Below are 21,471 nucleotides of genomic sequence, written 5' to 3'. Positions count from 1 at the left end.
TTTTTGAGTACTACTGTATTGGGAATGTTTGGGGAACGCCTTTCTTTCTTCTTTATTTAATCGGGGCCACTTAAGAAAACAGCTTGATTTGAATGAAAGGGCTTAAAACTAATTTCTATAACAAAATTACTTCTATTTATCGTACACGGAGATTTGGGGCGTGATAGAAAAGGCGCGCGTAGAGTTGGAAACGACTGAATGGATAACATCATCATCAATTTTGCTTAAGAACTGACCAAGTAAATACGGTTTTATTTTTTTAACACCCAGGGGGCGCAATGGGATTATTCAAAAGTCAGCGAAAGCGACTTTTGCCTTTTTCCAAACTTTTAAAATTACAAAAGGAAGTGGGATTTTGAAGTAAAGAGATTTTAACAAGGCGATATGGCAAAGTCAGATGACTGACTTTTTTCACGGATCGACTTTTCACGGACTAACCTTCTCGCTCTGCAGCAGGTAAATTTGCTGTTTCCATGCAACTCTCCTTAGTTTCTCACGTCGAGTTTAACTTCCCTCCCGCGCGTGTTTTGGGGAAGCTGTGGGGTGTAGAAATTCTGCATTGATCCCTTTTTCCAACGAAAAGATAGGTGCGTTTTATTTTCTTTACTATAAAACAGGCGTATCCATACACAGCCGGGAAACTATTCTTATGTTCAGCAATGGCTGATAAAATGCATATTATAATTTTCTGTTCATACACATATTTGTGGACTAATATTCTCTAAATTTAGGAATATGTTAGATTATATGAAAGTCCCTTGTATTATTAAAGACAATAGGAAAATTTAGAAAAAAATCATACTGTATAACTTTCTTAAAATTCTACCTGGAGAAAAACTATTTGGTATTATGACTGTGTTATTAGGAAGTATATAACTTGCACATACCCCATTTATCTGTCTATAAACCTTGAAACTAAATAAGAATGTAAATTATTACATCAATATTATGTATAAATTATCCTACATATATTTCTAGGAAATATGCCCCATTGAAGACAGTTGAAAACATGTAGATTGGACTGTTACGTTTACATAATTATTACAATCTTGTCTGTAGTTAGCAATAAATCCAATTTTTTGATCAGCTTGTTTCCAGTAATATACTGCATAGGACTGCTGTCTAAGGAAAATATCATGACAAGTAGAAATTTACTGAAACTGCAAATGCTCTATTTCTAATAAAACCTAAGCATTTTCTTTAGTATATGTGTCACAGTACATAAGTAGACTATTAAAAATAATTGCCATTTCCCCCTCCCATTTTTTAAAGAAAAGGTAGCAGATATAAAAATTAAATGCTAATTTTTTTAAAAAATTCTGTCTTTCAGAGATTGGTAGGATTTCATTTGGTACCGCTTGTGCTGATGAAAAAGAAGTTGGGCAGAGTGGTTGCTTGTGATGTATGTTGGCTGTGTCACACATATGAACCATTGTGTGAAGTAAGGAAAGTGCATGTAAGTTGAACCAATACAGATAAATTGTTGTTTTGCAACTAGCTTTCATAATACTGGTAGTACAGTTGTCTCAGAATCCAGTGGTACTTTAGTATGTGTGTAAGACTGGAGACTTAATGGTTTTCTATTAAAGATTGTAATCACAAGAGTTAAAAAAAACCATACAAAGTTTTAAAAAGATATAAGACTAAAAAAGGGTATAAGATGCAGAAAAAAAAAGAGGAAGAAAAGTAAAAATATAGCAAAGAAAACATAGAAATATATAAAGTGATTTTTACTATTATCATAACAAACAAACAATTTTACTGGTTATAATTTACCACCTTTTATATACAAATATATAACAAATGATTTTTTCTCCCTTATCCCATTTCTTATCTGCAAACAAATCCATAAAGCATTGTCACTATAAAAAAATCCATAAATCCTGGCATCTTTTAATTCAATATATCATTGTAGCAATACAGGTTGATTATTTTGATAGAATGAATACAACTAGCATTTTTGGTCACCTTTCAGTTATTTTGCCCTTCGTAATCCTGTTACATCTTTATTTAATGCTTTTTTGTGTGCTTTGAAATGTGTTTCTAAGTTGTTCGTAAGGTTTACATATTCTTTTGTTTTATTTTCTTAATGCAACTTTTAATCTACTGTGTTGCTGTTAAAACCCCTTTGGTTCCTTGTAGGAAGAAACAAGCACAGCTAATTGGATGCTCCAAACATTTCTTTTCCTCCTTTTCCCCCCAGCGTGAATCGCTTATATCTACTGTACTTGCCTTAACTGCAAATAACTTAATATTGATTGATTGATTAATAATCCTGTCACTTTTTCTTACTTTTAGACAAAGCATACCTATGCAGGACATAATTAATGCAGCTTTTCTCAATCTTGGCAACTTTTAAAATATGTGACTTCAATTCCCAGAATTCCCCAGCCACACATCTTAAAAGTTGCCGGGATTGAAAAGCACTGGAGACACAAGAATTCTGTGCTTTAAACTTAAAAACTTCTAAGCCATATTCACTCACCAACCAACCTGCAGCTTACATATCTGTTTAAAAGTGGCCAAGTTTATTTTAAGCCAGTAACTTTACTCAGGATCCTATGAAATGTCAGGTTTATGATCTCCAATCAACCAATCATTTAGGTCATTACAGCCTCATAGCCGAAAGCCAGGCTGGAAAAGGAAGAGCCTTCATTTCAGCTTGTCCTAAAAAACAAACAAACAAAAAACAACAACCAATTTTCAAACTTTTCTGGAGTTGTGCCATCATCAAGCTGGCTCCTTTACTTCCCCCCCTTATTTTTAAATTGCAGACATAAATTTCAAACATGCCACTTTGCATCATTGGCAAGATAGGCCAAATTGTCTTTGAATCCATTTGGTATTCTCTCACATATGACGTTATTTTTAGCAATAGAAAGAAAATGGAAAAGCAGGCTTCTTAATTTGTTTCATTTCTTAATTTCCTGTATGAAAGTCACAGCTACTTTATAAACTAGTCTTTTCCATACAAAATCTTCCCTTTTTAAAAAAATAATCATCATCATCATTTCTGAAGCATTGAGACGTGGAAATGCCCAGGGATTAAAATTGACCGGTGTCTCTTTAAAAGTTCCTAGTTCCCTGTTATAAAAATGTAGACGGAAATGGTGTAACAGCTTCTTCCCATAGGAGCTTTAAATAAAGCACTTTCAGCTTTTGTGCCTTTTAACAACTATTTTAAAGCAAACATTGTAGAGAATCAACATTCCTCAAGTTTGAACTGTTTCCCTTGATCACATTTAAAATTAAAAATGTGAGCCCCTTCCTTTCCTTTGACACTAAACTGCTATTTCCCCCCACCCTCCCCAAAGATCTAAAAATGTTTTAATGGATATTATAAAACTTTCAGAAACCTCTAGTAGTTTCTTGCCCTGGGTCCAAGTGCTTGGTATAAGTCATCAGGATTAAATGGTGGTGTGATATTAAACTGTACGGTTTATCTCTCAACCAGGAGATCTAAAATGCCTTAAAAATCAAGTGTTCATTTGCTCTTAGGTCATCATTCAGCTGGGGTTGGTGATGATTCACTACCTGCATTGAAGTCAGTGCGGAGGGCTTTAGTTAAGATCTTAGTTGCCTTAATGAGGTTCTGCCTCCTTTAACGGTGTATGATTCCCCTAACCATGGAGTTAATGAGAGTGGATGCCCATACCATCCACCCCCAGACAGTCTGCCACATGCATAGAGCTAACTCCAAAGTGGTGGTGAAGTACCCTCCAGTATTCCCACTCCCTTTACCCTTTACCCTGGTAATTATTCAGCCTCTTATGACCCTCCTGTCTATCTCTTTTATCAGGCCTCTATGCCTATTCTCCTTGGCAGACACAGCTGAGCCAATGAAGAGTGCAAAGGAGCCCCTCCATCTGCCACTTTCTATGTGTGCCCCCACTCTAAATAAAAATAAGGGTCATTTTTCTGGATCACACACCAGGGCCACGACAAATGAGTCCCAAAGGCTTTGATGCCTATGTTTGGACACAAGCAATTATCTCTAATTATTGTTTTTCTTTTCAGTTTGCCCAACATTAAAGAACCCTGTGAAGCAGCTTTAAAAAGGGGGCTCAGGAGAGTGAATAATATATTTCTTTAGATGATTCGGCCCTGCACATACACCTCCTCCTCCTCCTCCTTTGTAACCTTCCCCTCCCTCAATGTTTCCATATCGATGGAGACACAATCTTCACAAATGTTCAACACATAATATGGATTCAGCTTGCGTGTGGGGCATTTTTTTTAAGAGTGTGTTTGCGTGTGTGTGTGTGTGTAGATGGTTCTTAAGACAAAATGTAAACATTTGTATAAATAAGTTGCAGATGGAAAAGAACATGGGAGATATCTGTGAAGGGTGGTAAAAAATAAAGTAAACTTTAAAAACTTGTTTTAAAAGTTTAAAATATTAACACTTGCCATTAGTCATAAAATATTAAAATGTAGTCAGTTTTGTCCACAAGCAAAAAAATACTTAAGAATAAAAAACAATTAGTTGTTTATAATACATAATAGCTTGAAGATAATTTCTGCAGACATATTCTGGATATTTTATAGACCATATTGTTAAATGCCACCACTAATATATATGCATTAATGTGTATGAATCAAGGATGGACATGCACACAAATACATACACCAAACACAATCAAAAAAATATCCCAAACTTTGTAAATTCCAAACTGCATTTATTTAAGGAAATTATACCGTTGTTAATTTTAATAAAACTGAAGATTAAATCCATGAACATTTATTTAAACTGTATTTATTAACATTACATACACAATCATAATTATTGGATTAAGGCAAAAATCAATTTCAATTCAGGTGACTTTTGGTCCTTAAAACTGATCTAAAATGCACTTGTTAACACATTCTCTTTACTGATTCTGCTATGGATAGTTGGGTGTTAGGTATAATGTGTACAAACAATATCTATATTTGGAGAGCATAGTAAACCGGACTGATAAATAATGCTGGTTTACAAATGATGCCCTGGTGCAAGTATGATTACTGCTCTTGCTGCTGCTAAACAAACAAATATGGCTGGCTTTCCCCATGATTTTGTCATTATAAGAAACTAAGAAACTTAAGATTTGTTCTCCCTCCCTCCCTCCCCCCTCTCTTTCATGGTTTATTAAACCATTGAAGCTTGTTTAGGTATCCCTAGTTGTAGGAAAAACTAAGTGAAAATGACTGAACATCATCCATCCTCATGCCACTCTTTCTCCTTAAATGAGAATACTTTATAACATTAGTGTACTATTAAGTCTGAATGCAGTTTGTACATCTCTGTCCTTGCTCTTATATGCCAATGAACCAAACTTATGATGAGGTTTGCATTTTTGTCAAGTTTAGACATTAGAATTCCTACTACTGTCCACAGACAGCCTCTCACAAGGAGTAGTTTTGTTTGGGGTCCAGATTGGTTTGGTTATTTATGCTATATTTTTCCTTCAACATTCTTGGAGAAAGACACAATAAGTTATGAGATAGACGAACACATCATTGGTCTGGGCAGCTATCTTGACAAGATTTTATGTGGGCTATTTTAAAGAAGGATAATTATTTGATGGAATTTCATTTTCAGAGATAGAAGATGAGGTGAAAGTGGGATGATTTATTAATAGTTCAACTAGTGTGAAATATTTGTTTACCTTTAATGGAAAAATACAGAGACCAAAATGTGTAAATACAAATACAAACCATGTGCATATCTACCTTTGAGTAACTTATCTACAATTACATTATAATATATTACTTGGCCAAAACTGTTATCCACATGTTAGAGAACTAAATGATAAAAGACGATTCCAGATGTCTCTTCTTGTTGCAGAAACCTGGGCAGAGGTAGCTTAATTTTGCCAACATTGCTTCTATTCTGCCTGTAGTAGGTCTCTTGTCCTTGGAAATAGAAGAAGGAAAAAACTACACTCGGAAAAAAGTTCTGTATAAATGTAGACCCTCCAATCACAGATAACAGATAATCAGAGTTGGAAGGGACCTTATAGGTCATTTAGTCCAACCCCCCGCCCAAGCGGGAGACCCTATACCATTTCTGACAAATGGTAGAAAGTCTCAAGTTATGGTCATATATTTGTATAATTCTTTTATACAAGTGCCAAAGGTAATGCCACAGCATTCTCCACCAACATTTTCTATATTTCTATATCTTTTAGATCCAGTCCATGTGTTACACACCAATTAACACAGAATGCAACAGTTCTGGGTAGCTTAACCAAAGACCTCACTTAGATTAGAGCTACAATTTAAGAAGGTATTTATTCAGTGCAATCATAATTGGACTTATTTCCAGGCAAGCATGCCTAGGATTGAAATATTAGTTTTAATTCCTTAATGGGGCTGGAAAATAGAAGGACACTAGTTTATTTTTCAAGGTGCCTTAAATGCCATAAGAATGTAATTGGTGCAAGGCGATTGATATTTTTCCACCAACAGGCATATTTTATTGATCGCATTTTACCTTCATCTTCAAACAGCTAAAGAAAAGCAGAAAAATAAAAGAAATCTGGTCTAAGGTGTCCAAATTATTCCCATGCTTCATACTTGGAGTGCTTCCTCTGGTGGACAATTTATTTGTTAAGTACTATCAACATTAAGCAAGAAATAGAAGTTCCCAAATAATTGGATTTTAGATCGTGGAAAAATACATTGATGTGATTACTTTTTAATTAAATATTTTATTTGGCCGTATCCAGGATAATAAATACAAGGTCCTTTGCTGTAATTCTGGCAAGTTTTCTCCCTGGGAGGTTGAGAATATCTATCCTTTCTGTCTTTGTAAAGTGACTTGACAGGATTTGCTATTGTCTCTTTGGATTAGGACAGAGACCTTACCTTCCAACTGCAGTGATGTTTTCTGCAGCACAGGAAACTAGAATAAAAACCCCAAGATACAATTAAGAAATGAAACTGGGAAATGCAGCGAATTAAAAAGTTGCAGCTTAAAGGCAATCCATATGTTAGCAAATGCTTTCCAAATGATCCTGCCTCGACCCCCTGAGTTGTAGAAGGAGGGGGGACTGAATGGGGCTCCAGATTGCATCTATGATCTGTAGATTTTCCTGAGTTCCAGCTCTGTCTGCGGTGTGGCATGACCCTTATGCCAGGGGTCGGCGCACTCACCCTGGGGGAGTGAGCATGGAAGAATGGCAGCTCGCCCCCCCCTCCTCAGACCCAGTGTGTGGGGTCTCAGCTCTGAACTGCTAATTAAACTCATTCACAGTTCCAGCATTGCAGCCCCCATAGCCAAAAATCAGCTTGCTATCACTCCAGCGTCCCTTGAGACCACACATAAGCAGGCAGCATCCCAAACTTTTGCAGAAAAGCAGGAAATCAGAGGAAATCATAACAGGGTAAGATGCAAGCAGAAAGAAAGGTGTTACAGACCCCCTGAAGAAGGGAGAGAAAGATCAAGGAAAGCCTGAAATGGAGAGTTAAGCAAGAAGGGGCTGGATCCAGAAAATACAATTTCTGCAATCCATTATAAAACAATACGCCCAACCCTGAATACAAGTTTCCTAGTCCAATCCTGTCATGGCAACCAGATGCAAACAACAACTAATTCACTGTAGTTACACTTCTGCATTCAGACCATTCGGAAGGATCAGAAAAATATTTCACTAGACAAAGACCCTTTTTGAATAGATAGAATATTTCAGTTTTAAGCCGCAACATATGATAATATACCACAATTCAGTATTAAACCTGATTATTAATACTGAAGTATGAATATGATATGAATATGAAGAGCAGGGGAGACATGATAGCAGTCTTTCAATATTTGAGGGGCTGCCACAGAGAGGAGGGTGTCAAGCTATTTTCCAAACCACCTGAAGGTCAGACAAGGAATAATGGATGGAAACTGAACAAGGATAGATTCACCCTGGAAATAAGGAGAAACTTTCTGACAGTGATAGTGAGAAAAAATCAACCAAATGGAACAGCTTGCCTTCAGAAGTTGTGGGAGCTTCATGACTGGAAGCTTTCAAGAAGAGATTGGACTGCAATCTGTCAAAAATGGTGTAGGGTATGCTTGGGTGGAGGGTTGGACTAGATGATCTACAAGGTCCCTTCCAACTCTGTTAATCTGTATGTATGTAAATTTACATCACAGCTAAGTAATTTTAGGCCTAGATTGAATGAATTTATATTGTACCCATTTCAGGTATGTCCCTGAATCTCATCCAGATATATTGCAGCTAAGTCATTTTAGATTAATTAATTATCCAGCTCTCTGGAAAAGGTTCTAATGCTGGGAAAGGTAAAACAAAAAGAAGAAGATGACTAGCATCAAGGTATATGGTCTCAGTTACTGAGGCTATGAGTGCACTATTGGAACACATGAAAGAACAGGTTAGGGAGAAAATCTATTTGTTGTCACTAGGAGCTTGGTGATACATAATTATTTACTCATAAAGAACAAAGCTTTTTTTCTGGAAAAAAATATTTCAGCAATCTCATTTTGTGGGCATTGTTCAGTCTGTATAATATAAGGTAAACTTTTGCTAACTTCATGGAGAATTCTACGTAGTTTCCTTGGAGGAATGTCAGAAGTTACTTGCCACACAATTTTTGCATGTACAAAATTTCCATTGTCTTAAAAGAACCATGTTGTTCCTCTTTTGCCACCTCAGAAATAGGCAGACAATATAAGGAATCCTGTGTGAATGAAAGGACAATATATTTTTCCCATGTTCCATCCAGCCTTCTCTCGCACCAGATTACATTTTTTTTCCAGATCTAACTTTCATCATGAAAGCAATATCTAGATGCAATATAAATTGCCCACCACACACATTGTTGGATTTTGATCCTGCCTTTTCTCCAAGAACTAGAGGCAGCTGGCATCAGGAGTTCTCTTTAACTGAACTATACAACAACCCTGTGTCATAGACTGGATTGAGAGAGAGAGACTGGATCAAAGTCACCCAGTGGGTTTGCAGAACTGATGATGGACTTTGAACTGAATCTCTCCAGTCCCATTACCACACCTTAAATACTAGGCTACACTGCTTCTCAAGTCATGCATCTAGATCTTTCTAGAGCTAAAGATTTTTATTCTCTGTGTGTAAAAGAAGATGTATAAGTTAAGGATATGTCATCAAAATAGTATTTAAATAAGTATTTCAAAATGCTAATTTACCATCATTTCTCCACATTTTATTTTTCTGAATGGTCACATATTGAATTTTTTGACATACTGGTACTTTTGCATGTTTAACAGGAATTTTCTGTTTGTCAAAACTGATAATAAATGATGAATTTATTATCAAGTTACTACCCAAAAATATATTTAGGGCAAACCTTTGAGAACATGCTAGAGATTGATTACTGTAGATTCCTAAATGTGCTTCTCCATTCCTACAATTTGCTTTTGTATGTAGGTTGAATTTCATCTTGTAAATTATTTAACATGTCTTCTTTTCCTGAATATAACAGTTTCATATATCAGCAATACTATAGAAAGTTGATTGCAGTATGTATAATTAGAACAAAAGAGTTACTAATGGAATTGAGATCTGATTCAGGATCAGTCAATTCCTGCAACTGACTTGAGATTTCTCTAGCTCATCAGATGCATTTTTCCTAATTCTTCACAGCTGTGACATAAAATTGTCCTTGAAATTCTTTGTAATAATAGGACTAATCATGGGGTCTAAGACATCTCACTGGAACCAACTTGCTGTGGCCATCTTGCCATGACCAACCCACCATGGCCATCTTGCCATGGCTATCTCACAGTAGCCAACTCACTGCAGAATAATTCACCAAAGACAGTACCATGTGGAATAATTCAATGAGATAAATGTTATTCACCACTATTTCTTTACATCATTTCTATTGACAAAAAATGGAAACAATGTCAAAGAAATAGTGGCATTGATCGCATTGAGTTTTACCACATGAATTATCTGTGGTTTGTTGTCCCACAGTGAGATGGCCACGACAAATTGTCCCATCCTGCTAATATATACATGTGGTAATAATGGTATTGGATTCAATACCAGTAAAAATAAAATAAAAGTACATCTTAGAATATTACTGCAGACATGTAGTCTTTGAGATGTATTTACATTCTGTAAATCCTAGTTTCAATCTGCCTTAATATTTCTGGCACTTCATTTGGAAGGAATACCATACTACTTACTACAGAAGACCTGCTTAGAAACTGCCTCCATGTCATTCAAAACATTAGCATATAAGTAAAGAGAAACTAACGCTGAAAATTAAACATATGTTCAGCATAACTGTCTTTCATGTAGTTAAGACTATTACATGAATCCATCCTTATTCTAATAATATCACTACCATTAACAAGCAAGTATAGCAATTACCACTATTTCTTCTAAAGGAGTTTGAATGACATCAGAACACACCACTACACATATAAAGAAATGTAATCATGATAATGATCTAATCCATCTGGTAGATTTTTTTTCCTGTTTATTTGACTTGGAAGAATATATATGATCTGCATTCCCATAAGATACACTATTTCCATGCTGTGCCATTTCAGACTGTTGAAGTTTGTTTTACTTCATGACTTACTATATTTGTAGCCCATCTTTTCACAAAAATGACTCAACAATTATCTCAACCTATTTTTAGATTAAGAGCAGCAGTAAAATTCCCAAGCATCAAAAAGAAGTGGAATACGTGAAGTAGCCAGTTTTCTGAAGATACACAGATGTGAGTATAATCTATACTTGGATGGAAGAATACCTGGGAATCTTGTAATTCTGGATTCTCTGTCAGAAGACAGAATAAATTTTACTATTTTAGTGTCCTTGTTAGCTGCGCATTCCCAAGGCAATTGGCTGATTCAGTTCCCTTCTGGGCTAGGATAATATTGTTCTTTAAAAGATCATGGTTGCTAATTCAACTGGTAGGCCAGGCCAGAACTTTTCCAGAATACTATGCAACTAATGTTGTACAGAAGGAGAAGAAAAGGAGGTAGTGGCAGTAGTAGACAAAATATTTGATTCTAATACAAATAAACTCTTAAGCTACAATAACCTCATGGAATTCTCTACATAAATACTGATAATTCTATGCTTTATTTGACAACACAATACTTGAGTGTTAGAAATGAATGTGTTTTTCCAAGGAATATTATAAGCCTATGAAACTGTGCATTCCTTTTACAGTAGCATTCCTATCATTCAGTAAATAATTATGAAAGTTGTGGGGTATTTTTGGTTTAGGTCAAGTACTCTTCAAGAAAAAAAAGCATGCTAATGTGAGGAAATTAGTACAATGTCAAATGTCAATGACTACACAATAGCTGTTGAATATATACTTACTAAGACTCTTCTGGGAAGAATTGACATAATTATATGCTCTTAGCAAAAATCTCAGTTGTTTGGTTTACTAGTAGCAATTGCGAAGTGAAGCATGGAAAGTGCAAACATTCTGGGAATGAAAACTCTGTGTCTAGATTGATCACAATATTAAAAACATTTCGGAAATTTACTTGCTGATTTGCTCTTCTAAACATTCCATACATGACAATTGTTTATTTTGGTGTGCCTTCTGCTTATAAATAGCAGCAAATTCCCAGATGATTTTCAGTTTTGAAGTGGATTTGATCATAAGAGTTCATCCTCTTGGATCTCCACTCTTGTCAGTTTACCATAGTTAAACTTGGGACTAATTTTGAAGTGCAAAGGTGAAATGAAGTCACCTGGAAAGAAACCACTGATCAACAGTTCCAGCCTGCCAACTGTTTGCTTAGAATGACTTCTCAGGCAGGTTCAGAAATATATATTAGAAAGTTGATATGATTCTTTGAAAAGGTGAGCTATTCTGATGACAATGGCCAAAACTAAGATAAAGCTATTTTATAGGTAAAGTTTGGGAACACAGCATTGTTTCCTTGTTGTTTTCACTGCAGGTAAGAAACACAATTAGGAACAGATCATGATAGAAAAAAATATGTGTGGTCACTAATATTTGACAGCTTGATGGCACGTAATGAAGAAACAGGATAATGGTCATTAAATGGGTAGTAATCAGTGAAGGCAAGCAACAAAGCAGAAGCATTTAGTCGGTCCAAATGAGTTCTCAAAGTTTACTGGCTCAAGAAAGCATTAACCTAGTTCTACATTTTTCAAGGCCTAGCAGCCTGTGTCTTGACAATGGGCAATACAGATATTTCCTCTAAACACTGATATTTCTTGAAAGAGAATTTAGAAACTTGAAAGGGAGAAGTTTGTGTACATGTATTACTTCCAAAGTTAATTAGCATATGCATTTAGGTCTTTTGGCTGACCACAAGAAATAAGGGCAGATAAAAAGAAGTATCCCGCCACAGTGCTCTCAAGTCTATTTGAAATTCACCCTTTTCATTCTAAATTGTTGCTTTGTACCTCCATTTTGACATCCATTGTCACTTCCAATGTTGATCCACCAGAACTGCACCATAGATTTTGTAAAAATAAGTCCTTTTTTGAATGCCAGGAAGAATGTTTCTGTCTTCCTCTTTATATTTTCAGGCAGTTTTAATCATTTGGAGGTCAATAACCATCAAACACTGTTAATTTCCAACAAATTATCTAATCCAGATGGTTGAACAATTTGGACAAACACTGGACCCAATAGGATCATAAAATAAATAAGCATGAAATAGTTTAAGGTTTCAGCTCTCGGCTCACCTAACCTAGGACCTCTGCAAGCTTCCCATCTTTCCAAACAGGAAAATGTAAATATGGTAATATGTAGCACGTGTTTGCAACGGGATCAACTTTCTGCTAGCTTGAATGGTGAAAGCCCACACACATAACTGCCTCAAGGGAGGTAAACTTCATTTAGATTAATATGTTAATCATGAACCAGGCCTAGTCTTTTTCCCCTACTCTGTTACAGCTACTCAAAAAATATGCATAAAGTAACAGGAAATAAGGTTGTTATTCAATAGAATTGGGTAGATTATTTTTACATCTCAGGCAAGAAAATGATAAGAATGCCAGTAATTTAGAGGATAGATATAATAATATAAATTTTTAAACTGTTTGCAATTCAGAAATGGTTCAAAATAATTCATTTGAAATATATACATCATCTGATTTTAGTTTAGTTAATTTTTATAGTTTGAATTTAAATTATAAACAAATGAATTTGAACATCTTATCCTAACTCAGCTGAAAGATTTTTCAGTATTGCAGTTATTCGACTGGTTATCTTTGTTACAGAGCACAATAAAATACTAAGTATTTTTATGTATGTTATCACAGTCAAAGTAAAATAATGTTCTTTTGTGTCATTGTACAAGACTGAGAGTATGTTCCTATTTGCACTTACGTGTTTGTGTATTTCTATGTAAACATGCATCAGTATGGGGTGCAAGTTATGTCAAATCAAGCCACAGTCTATGAGCAGCCTTTTGAATTTATTGAAACATCTGTCAAGCCCTTTGTGCCCCAGTTGTTGTCCTTTAAGGAATCTGGTATCCTTTTATCTTATGGGATCACATGGCAGTTATTTTGAACAGTTAATGGTTTTCAGATGGGGAACTAGATCTTTGAAAATGCAATTTTCTGCATAACCATGGTAATAAAAAAACCCAGTATAGCAACTGAGGAAGAGAAACCAAAAGTTGACAAGATGGTTTGATGGAATTCATTTTTTAATGGTATCCTTTGACCTGAAAACAAATGAAGATCATTTTACCCATATAACATATTAATATCTGAGGAGAAAGAAAAATGTTTTAGAATTTTTTTAAACATTATTTCTTTCTTCTCAGATATTAATGTTATATTAATATTAATTTATGTAATAAAATAATTAATATTAATATGTTCAAACAATATTAAAATAGCCAAAGGAAAAATTCAGCTCCCCCTTTGTTTTGCCTGTTTAAAACAAGGCTGTATTTTAGCAAAATAAAATGTGTTTAATATCTATCAGATGAAGGATTTTTAAAAAAAAATTACTTCCATTTTGATTGGAATGACAGAGGTTAAACATACATTCTTTCTCTCTCCTGAATATGTATGTGCGTGTGTTAGTTTAACTATCTCTCTCTCTCTCTTTCTCCCTCTCTCTCTCATATATATAACGTGTGTGTGTGTGTATACATGCATACTTACAAATATATACACATACACACACACATTTGTTCAGCACCCAATTCTTAATCCTGATCAAGAAGAAATTAGCTTTTACCAGCAAAATGACCATAAAACCCGAGAAGTGCAGTGATAAGAGATATACTTTTTTTCCTCATTAGAATTCCTATTATGAGGCCATCAACTGGTAAAGGATGTTATTTTGAAACATTATTATTACATTTCTATCTTGCCTTTTTATTATCACTAGTACTGTATTTTTGTTATAAAACCAAATGGCATCAATTTATTTATAAGCAGCAAAGAAAGATACTGTATGGCAATAATGCAGCATCAGGGATTTAATCTCAAACTCTATCCATATCTGCACAGAGATTTTTATCTCTTTAATCTGGCTTTGGTCTGATTAAATGGCCTAAGAGGAAAGAGCCGAGGACTTTTTCTTGTGGATGATACATGAAAGGAGGGAATCAAGTTTTTAAGTGTGTCCTATAGTTGACATTTAATGTTTTCAGCACTCTCTATTTTTTTTCCTTTGTAGAAAATTTAGGAAACAAATTGCAGCCGGTTGAATTTTAGAACAAAAATTTGATAAAACTGTCATTCCATGTGTGTGTGTGTGTGTGTGTGTGTGCCTGTGTGTGCACACGTGCGCGCGCGCGCACACACACACACACACACACACACATCTTAGACAACATTTCTGGCAAAATATAGTCCTGTGACAACCTCAAAGTTGAACAGCCATATCAATTAACACAATGCCTCATTAATCATGGTTAAAAATAAGGGCAGAACCCAGTGGTGGGATTCATTTTTTTTTTACTACTGTTTCTGTGGGCATGGCTTGGTGGACGTGGCAGGGGAAGGATATTGTAAAATCTCCAGTCAGAGGTAACATTTGCCGGGTTTCCGAACTACTCATAATTTCCGCTACCGGTTCTCCAGAACTGGTCAGAACCTGCTGAATACCACCTCTGGCAGAACCACTTAAGTCCATGCTCCTACTACAATCCAGGAAGGATTAACAGGATTGTATACCTATTATCTCCAGATCATTCTTGTATGGAGTCAGGTGTAAAAAGCAAACCTCAGATATAGCAGCTGCACAATTATCGTGTGAATTGGGAAACTCTGCCAGGTAGTACCTTACTATGAATAATTGACCTGCTCAAATAGAAATACTCCTGAACACTGGAATAGGCAGTATATCATCAGCATCTCTATTTTCTCTTATGAAGAAATATTTCTGTGGATAATGGTCCTCTAGTCTAGATCAGTGTTAAATCCAAGTGATCTAAGACAATTTCAAATGGTCCAGCCACCATTTGCTCAGCAGTCCCAAATGGTAGTTATTTGATTATGACTAACCTGCATTTAACAGCAGATTAAGTAATCAAATAAAATATTGATTAGAAAAGAACAAACCCAAAACAGTGAGAGAGATTTCAAGCACATAATCATAATTAACCCATTGGCTATTTCTAACCTCCCATCCCACTTTTATTTTTCAAAACAGCCATAGAAATATGATCCAACATGGTTCACTCTTTGATTCCCCACCTACCTACGTTCCTTTCTATGTATCCATTGCAGTGGGTATCAAGGAGTAAATGAAAAATATTTTTAAAAAAGTAATCATTTGTTTCTATTTTTTAAAAAAAATCATGTGTTTCTACTTTTTTAAAAAATAATCTTGTGTTTCTTTGTGATTAGATACAGATATAATTTCTATTCTGACTTAATTTAATCACTGCTCAAAGATTTGAAAAGTATGCTTAAAGTCACCACCAGTTTGTTCACTTTTGAAGAAAAAAAATACAACCAATACAAGTTTCTGGTCCAATCAGTAGCATGTTCTGTACTGGAACCCTACAGCTTCTTCTTTTTTCTCAAAATAACTTTGCCTACTGAAGATGCTTTTTTTAAAGTGTAAAAATATAATATTTTTCTCAAACATTATTGCAGTCTTCAATTCAAGCATTGAAGAGAACAAGTTGGTATCCACCATATTTATTAGCACGTGATTGTCCTGCATGTGCAGTATATACTATGTACATTGTCACAAGTTGCAATGCATGTTGTCCACTTCCTCCTAGATAGGTCACTAACACAAATGTTTTCCTTGTCCAATAGACAGACTGAATCCATCTTTCAGCAATTCATGGTGGTCTCTAACCATCAACAAGCCAAAAAAACATTTCCTCCAAATATTTGCCTTAACCAGTTTCTTTACAGTGTGAAGAAATAAACCAGCTCTCCCTTCCATTGCCTGATTCCCTTGAAGAGAGTTCTTCCACTCCAAAGGCTGTGCAATTGCAATTAGAGCTATTCTCATTTAAGTTTTCTCTTCCCTCACCCCCCGCCCTCCTCCTGTAATCTCCATTTCCCTTCAACGTGCATTATTTAGTTTGGGAATTATGTCTATTTACTCTGAGTGGAAGTTGTACAAAGGTTATGTTTATGGGAGAAAATTATATCACTGACAAACGCTGATTGGCGTGTGGATCTTGCTAGGCAAAACGGCAAAGGGTGTTTTCATCAACTTGGAATAACACAATGATTGTGTTTTCAGCAGAACTAAGTGTTCACATACTCCAGTGCTCTGATAGTTGTTTATACAAGACACAGTTTCCCAGATCCAGAAAAAAAAAACCTAGAGAGAGATTAATCAAAAAAGCAAGAATAGCATTAACCATAACACATAAGCAGGAATTTTACTTTGGAATTTATGTTCTAAATTCTGTAGAAACGTTTGTGTTGCTGGGATTATTCAAAGGGTCCTTGTAAATATGATGATTGCATTCTGCAAGTCCTCATAAGACTGATTCATGCTGACAAGAATGAATCAGCAAATATTTGTTTGTTTGCTTTATTTCTCACTTCTTAACTGCCCATCTGTCTCAGAGATTATATTATTCAAAGCAAGAATTAAACTCTCATACTGAAAGTAAATGAAGTAGTCTTATTTTGTTAGTGATCAAGAGAATTCAGATAATAGATTTGTGTGTGTGAGAGAGAGAGAGAGGAGGGGGAGAGAAAGAGAGAGAGAGATTATTTATTTTGGAATGTAAATTCAGGATAAAAGCCAGACATTTTTTATGTTTTAAATTATCATGGTGTTTTTGTTATTATTTATATTTACTATATGCTTGCTTCAATAAATACTTAATACATATTTATATCCCACCTTTTTATAGTACATATTTATATCCCATCCCACCACAACAACCCTGTGAGGTAAGTTGGGCTGAAAGAGAGTGATTAGCCCAAGGTCACCCAGCTGCTTTCACGACTAAGGCAGGACTAGAACTCAGAATCTTCCACTTTCTAGCCTGATACTTTAACCAAGCTACTTAGTCATTTATTTTTGTGAATATTTGTATCTCTTTTTTATTTTTATTGAACAATAAACCCATGCCTGATGTATGCAACTTAACAGTCTGCAAGCCAAACACAATTTATGTATTTGCACTCTGTTTTAGAATCACAAGCAATAGAGAGATACAGAGGGATTTAATTAGCCTGTTATTAATTGATTGCTAAACTTTATCAAGTCTACAATATCTATTCTGGAAGTATCTGAGATGCTAATCTCTTAGCAGATTCATTCGTGCATGGGTCATCATTTGACCCTTCTTCAATTAATTGTTTAGTTTGTGGTTCTCATCTAAATCTCTGAACCATTTTTCTCAAAGGTAGTCCTGTTTAAATTGATACTGGATTATATGAAGCTTTGTTGGAGGTCATTTAAATGGCAATATTTGCTTCCATTGAAATAAAAGCAGTAAAGGAAAACTCCATAAAATCAGGCAGGCTCCAGGGCCTTGTCTGGTCAAATCAACAAAGGGATGATTTAAGTAAGACCTGTAGCATATACAGTTATGTCTATGACTGAAGACTTTTGGTTTTCACTCTATCTATCCCTGCTATAGGGCTTCCCAGAGGGAGGAAATGGAAGATATTCAGTCTTATTTTTAAAGAAGCAAACAAAAATCATAAGCAAGAGTGGCTTGTATTTAAATGATTTAAGAGTAACTCTTTCAGTGGTGATATTATTTTATGAAGCTAAAGAAGGGATAGTACAGAAGTACTAAACATTGGGAGGGGGAAAGAAGAAGAAAAAACTGAGACAGGAGAAGTTTCAAGAACATACATAAAAATTATGTGGCAATGTTACCAATTACTCTATGAATGCTGTAATTAAATAGCCATGGCTATTACTGAATGCAGAAGGAACTTAATGGCACTCCATATTTTCTTGTTCCTCTTTGTAAGACATTAAGCTGAAATGGCAGAGTAGAATAAGTTGGGCACTCTTCTCTCAAGGGAGTATTTCTTCCTTCATTCACTTTCTAACTTGCCCACAGTTTATTTCTGTTTACTATATATGGTGCATAAATGTGCCATAAGCAAACTGTCATTGTCCGATGCAACAAGTCTGAGTGGTGTTGATTCATTATAACTGTCCTGTTTTTCCAATTCTTCTGACAGACAAACCTAGCAATACACGAGTCATAGTAGCTCTCTTTGTATTTGTTAATTGTATCTAATCCATTACTGGCTCAGAAAAAGCTATTATTAAACACTGGTAGCCTCTGCTTCTATGATTTATTCTATTTATTTTGCTGGGCATACATTCAGTGGCCTATAAGTGCTATGCACAAATTATGTTAAATTATATTTTCAACAACTACAGTATCATTACTTTCTTTCCCCATACTTTATTTTATTAAAATATATATAACATTTGCACCCCATATTTCACATCGGAACACAAAGACACATCTCTAGCATCTAGTAGAGTCATGTATGTGTGATGGGTGGCCTATATATTGGCTATTATATTGATTAAATAAATAATTAATGTCAAGCCAAATTGGTATAGTGGTTAAGGTCCTAGATATCAGAAAACTCTGAGTTCTAGTCCTGCCTTAGGCACAAAAAACAATTGAGTTACTTTGGGCCAATCACTCTCACTTCTAGTTTCCCCATGCAGCAATCCTGTCAGGTGAGATGGATTACATCTCACTTCATAAGATTGTTGTGTGAGGAAAAACTAGAAGGAGGAAGGAATATTATACATGATTTATTTATAAAAAAAATAAAGATGGGTTATAAATAAATAAGTAAATAAAAATAAATCTCCTCCTATTTTTCACTACAACAGTCCTCAGTCCTGTGAGGCAGGTTGGGTTGGAAGGGTAACTGGCCCAATGTTACTTAGTTAGTTTCATAGCTGAGAGCAATTAACTTCCTGGGCCTCCTCAGGGCTGGTCCAACATCCTATTCACTACACCACAGTGGTTCTCATGATTTCTCTGTCTAATCTATTTTAGGGGCAAAAACAAAACAAAGAGAGCCCTCCCACTTCTCTAACTGAGAAGGATGGAAGGACTTTTAGGAAGGCAGCATTTTTGAACTGTTTTATAATTGGAGGTGGGTTTTTTGTTTTTGCCAAGAAAAGAACATGAACAGAACTTACAGTATTTCCAGTTCAGCCTCTTTGCTCCCTGTTATTTCTAACTCTCCAGTCAAATGCTTTTATTAGATTGAAAACTTTCGCTGTTCATTTTCTTTTCTCTTTTAAATTTCAAGCAGTGTAATGTTCTACAATTATAAAACTGTCCCAGTGGCTCTGAAGTCTGGCAAAATAATATACTTTTTTTTTTCTAAGGGGGGGGGGAATGTCTGTGTATGTTGCCAATTAGTTTTGCTGTAAATACAGACCTCCATCCATCATCGGTCTCTGGGTGGCTATAACAGATCTAATTTGTTTCAGATGCCCTGCGCTTTCTGAGCTGTTCACCAACTCTGTTGACCTGCTGAGAAGACCAAAAGCTGCAGAAGAATGACTGACAAGGGAGAGCCTTCTCCGCCTATAGAATAAGTCTGCACTAAGTGAGAATTAGAGGCCATTTCAGGAGATTTACATGCTGTCCCCCTTCTTTTTTTTCAGAGGCTCAGAAAAGATTTGAAAGGTGTAAGGCTCTCATTAGGGAGGCTACAACAGGGTAATGGAAAACCCACCCTCCTTGTTCCCCTCCCCTTTTCCCCTTTGCTTTTACAAGCCTTGCTTAAGACCTCCAGCTCCTTAGGAATTTTATGAATGCCTAGAAGCAGCCAAAATAAACTCGTAAAAGAAAAGTTTGGAGGGAAAAAAAGGTCACAGACCTGTGCAGCAAGTGCTAAGCAAGAATTATTTGAAGGAAGAAAAAGGTTCAGGGCTGGAGTAGTGCAAGCCTACGGCAACGCATCAATTTTCTGACCAAATAAAAAATAAAAAAAAATCCATGAATGGGCATTTACAACAGGGATTCTCCTCCCACTTCTACCAGTTTAATCAGCTCACCTGGCTTTGCACCATTTGTAATGAAGCTTTACCACTAACTCTGAACCAAAGCCTTGTTTGTTTTTCAGCTTCTCCAGGGCTGAATTTACATACTGTAAGGAGAGCTGAGTTTACACAGGCAAAAAATAAACTTGTTGGAAGCTCAGTATCTGACATGGCTCAGAGAATCCAGCCAGGAAGGCAGTGTTTCTGGAGCTGAAACCTGAATTAAAGAGCAACCCCATCAGGTATTCACACATGATCCTATTTTGGTGGGAGGAGGGGAGAAATTCTGCCTATAGTTGAGTAAATAAACCGGTTAATTGATTTATTAAAAGGTTCTGGAATATATTTTGCTGATGCAAGCTGGGTGATTGTCTTGTGGTGATATAGGATATGTTTGACGGTACAGATTGTCATTAAATTTTATTTAAAAATCCTAGAGAGAGTTTCCAGGGTTCTCTTTCTGTCACTCAAGCAAGGCCGTAGAGTTTTAAACCCATACTTGAGCACAGCTTTACATTTAAGAAGCAGAAAGGGAAAAATGAGTGAGATGCCCCCAATCTCCCCCCAAAATTATAAATCGCTCTTCTAACTCATCTCTCAAATATTTTACACTCTGGAAGTGACAAGGCCAGCCACAGTCTATATGTAAGATAATAATGCTGCTATTGTTCACATGATTGTTTATGCCAGCAGAAAGAGTATTAAGTCACTGCCTTTGCTTTAGAAGTATTGGCTCTCATTCAAGCCTCTAGTTTAGCCCTGAATGCATCAGCATAAATGATTGTATAAACAGGACTGTGTTAACACTTGCCAATGAGGATTCTGCCAAATGTTAATTTGAAGCCTCAATGAAGACGCCTACTGCTGATGCCTCTTACCGCAGACCAAAGGACTTTGTACTGCTGCTTGGTAAGTGGATGGGTGGATGTTCCTGCCCCTTTTCTCTTCTCCTCCTTGGCCTGTGTTATACATGGATAATGTCAGAAGTCAGCCTCATTGAATATCTCACAAGATCTATGTCTGTCTAGGGACTTAGCTAGTATTCACAGC

The 21,471-nt window shown here is 35.7% G+C and overlaps 1 protein-coding gene across 7 annotated transcripts in view; it reads left to right on the top strand.

Annotated features, from left to right (window-relative positions):
* Positions 1-315: 315 nt before the first annotated feature.
* Positions 316-21,471, top strand: part of LOC148131212 (uncharacterized) — a 67,636-nt gene continuing 46,480 nt past the window's right edge. For 2 of the 7 annotated variants that reach the window (XR_015748579.1, XM_087960228.1), the window contains exons 1-5: positions 339-456; positions 10,624-10,704; positions 19,867-19,985; positions 20,505-20,663; positions 21,215-21,330. Coding sequence is in view for 5 of the 7 variants with exons in the window: in XM_087960228.1 (XP_087816354.1) it covers positions 21,289-21,330 (42 nt within the window). In the remaining 2 variants the exon portion in view is untranslated. The other 5 variants (XM_087960230.1, XM_087960232.1, XM_087960231.1 and 2 more) reach the window with 5 other exon arrangements.

This window comes from Notechis scutatus, chromosome 3 (genome assembly GCF_049901735.1).
Source record: "Notechis scutatus isolate UNSWTSFEM ecotype Mainland chromosome 3, rNotScu1.2, whole genome shotgun sequence".
Classification (NCBI taxonomy): Eukaryota; Metazoa; Chordata; class Lepidosauria; order Squamata; family Elapidae; genus Notechis; species Notechis scutatus.
This window is presented reverse-complemented; position numbering and strand designations above follow the sequence as displayed.